Source organism: Populus euphratica, unplaced genomic scaffold (genome assembly GCF_000495115.2).
Source record: "Populus euphratica unplaced genomic scaffold, PopEup_1.0 scaffold3172.1, whole genome shotgun sequence".
NCBI lineage: Eukaryota > Viridiplantae > Streptophyta > Magnoliopsida > Malpighiales > Salicaceae > Populus > Populus euphratica.
The window spans coordinates 1-892 of record NW_011502985.1 but is presented as its reverse complement, the minus strand read 5'-3'; the positions used below and the strand labels follow the sequence as shown (position 1 = coordinate 892).

General features: G+C 35.9%; 1 protein-coding gene across 1 annotated transcript in view; it reads right to left on the bottom strand.

Moving 5' to 3' along the window:
* LOC105119582 (uncharacterized) overlaps positions 1–461 on the bottom strand; it is a 1,628-nt gene extending 1,167 nt beyond the window's left edge. Inside the window, exon 1 of the mRNA XM_011017734.1 lies at positions 3–461. Coding sequence (XP_011016036.1) covers positions 3–274 — 272 coding nt within the window. The 5' untranslated portion in view covers positions 275–461. The remainder of the gene's footprint in view (positions 1–2) is intronic.
* Between the last annotated feature and the right edge of the window lie 431 nt (positions 462–892).

Genomic DNA, 892 nt, shown 5'->3' with positions numbered 1-892 from the left:
TCCTGCTGTTGTCTTCTCTTTGGTTCTTGGATTTGGGAGTTCCAGGCTTCTCTTCCCAGTCAAAAGGGATCATTGAAGAAGATGAATTTGTAGAAAGAGTAATATCATTTAGCTCCCTGTAGAAAGAAGAAGTACGAGTGGGGCTTGTTGGGGCACTCAAGAAGAAGTTTCCAAATCTTTGAGGACTTGAAGGAGCTGTCATGTAAGGAGAAGAACATGTGCTATCGAAGTTGAAGTCCACAGGTGGCACTGGCATCACAACTTCCATTTCCATTGATGGGGTTGCCGGTTGTGTGCCAAGGTTGGTTTGTGCGAGTTTTGGGGGCTGCCAAGTTTGAGATCGGTTGAATTGTGTGGATTTATAGAGGGAGTGAGAAAGACATTAGAGGAGGAGGGAAGGAAAGGGAGGGAAGGAGAAGGGAAGGAGAGGGAGATTTGACTGGAGAGGGAGATTTGTCATGAGTTCAGTGTGGAGGCGGCTTTATAAAATCTATTGGTTTGCTTGCATATTTATTCAAGCGTGTGCGCGCGAGCTCGCGCGCGTGCGTGTCACAAATTGTAATTGTCTTTTCATCATCGATGTTGTGTTGGTTTTACTCTCCAGTTATCTACCTTTTTACTTTACTTTTTCAACCAACGTAATTTTCGTACAATATATTTGGAGTTATCACAACTGATATGATTTAAAATATTTTTTTTATATATATTTTTTTTTAAATTTTTTTTTGATATCAACACAATGATATAAGAATATATAAAATAATTTTCAATAGAAAACTAATTTTAAAAATTTTAAAAAATATAATTTGCGTTGTTTTTTTTAAAAGATATTAAATTTTTTTATTTATAATTAAAAAAATCATAAATATCCGCTTATAACTTGTTTTAGTAA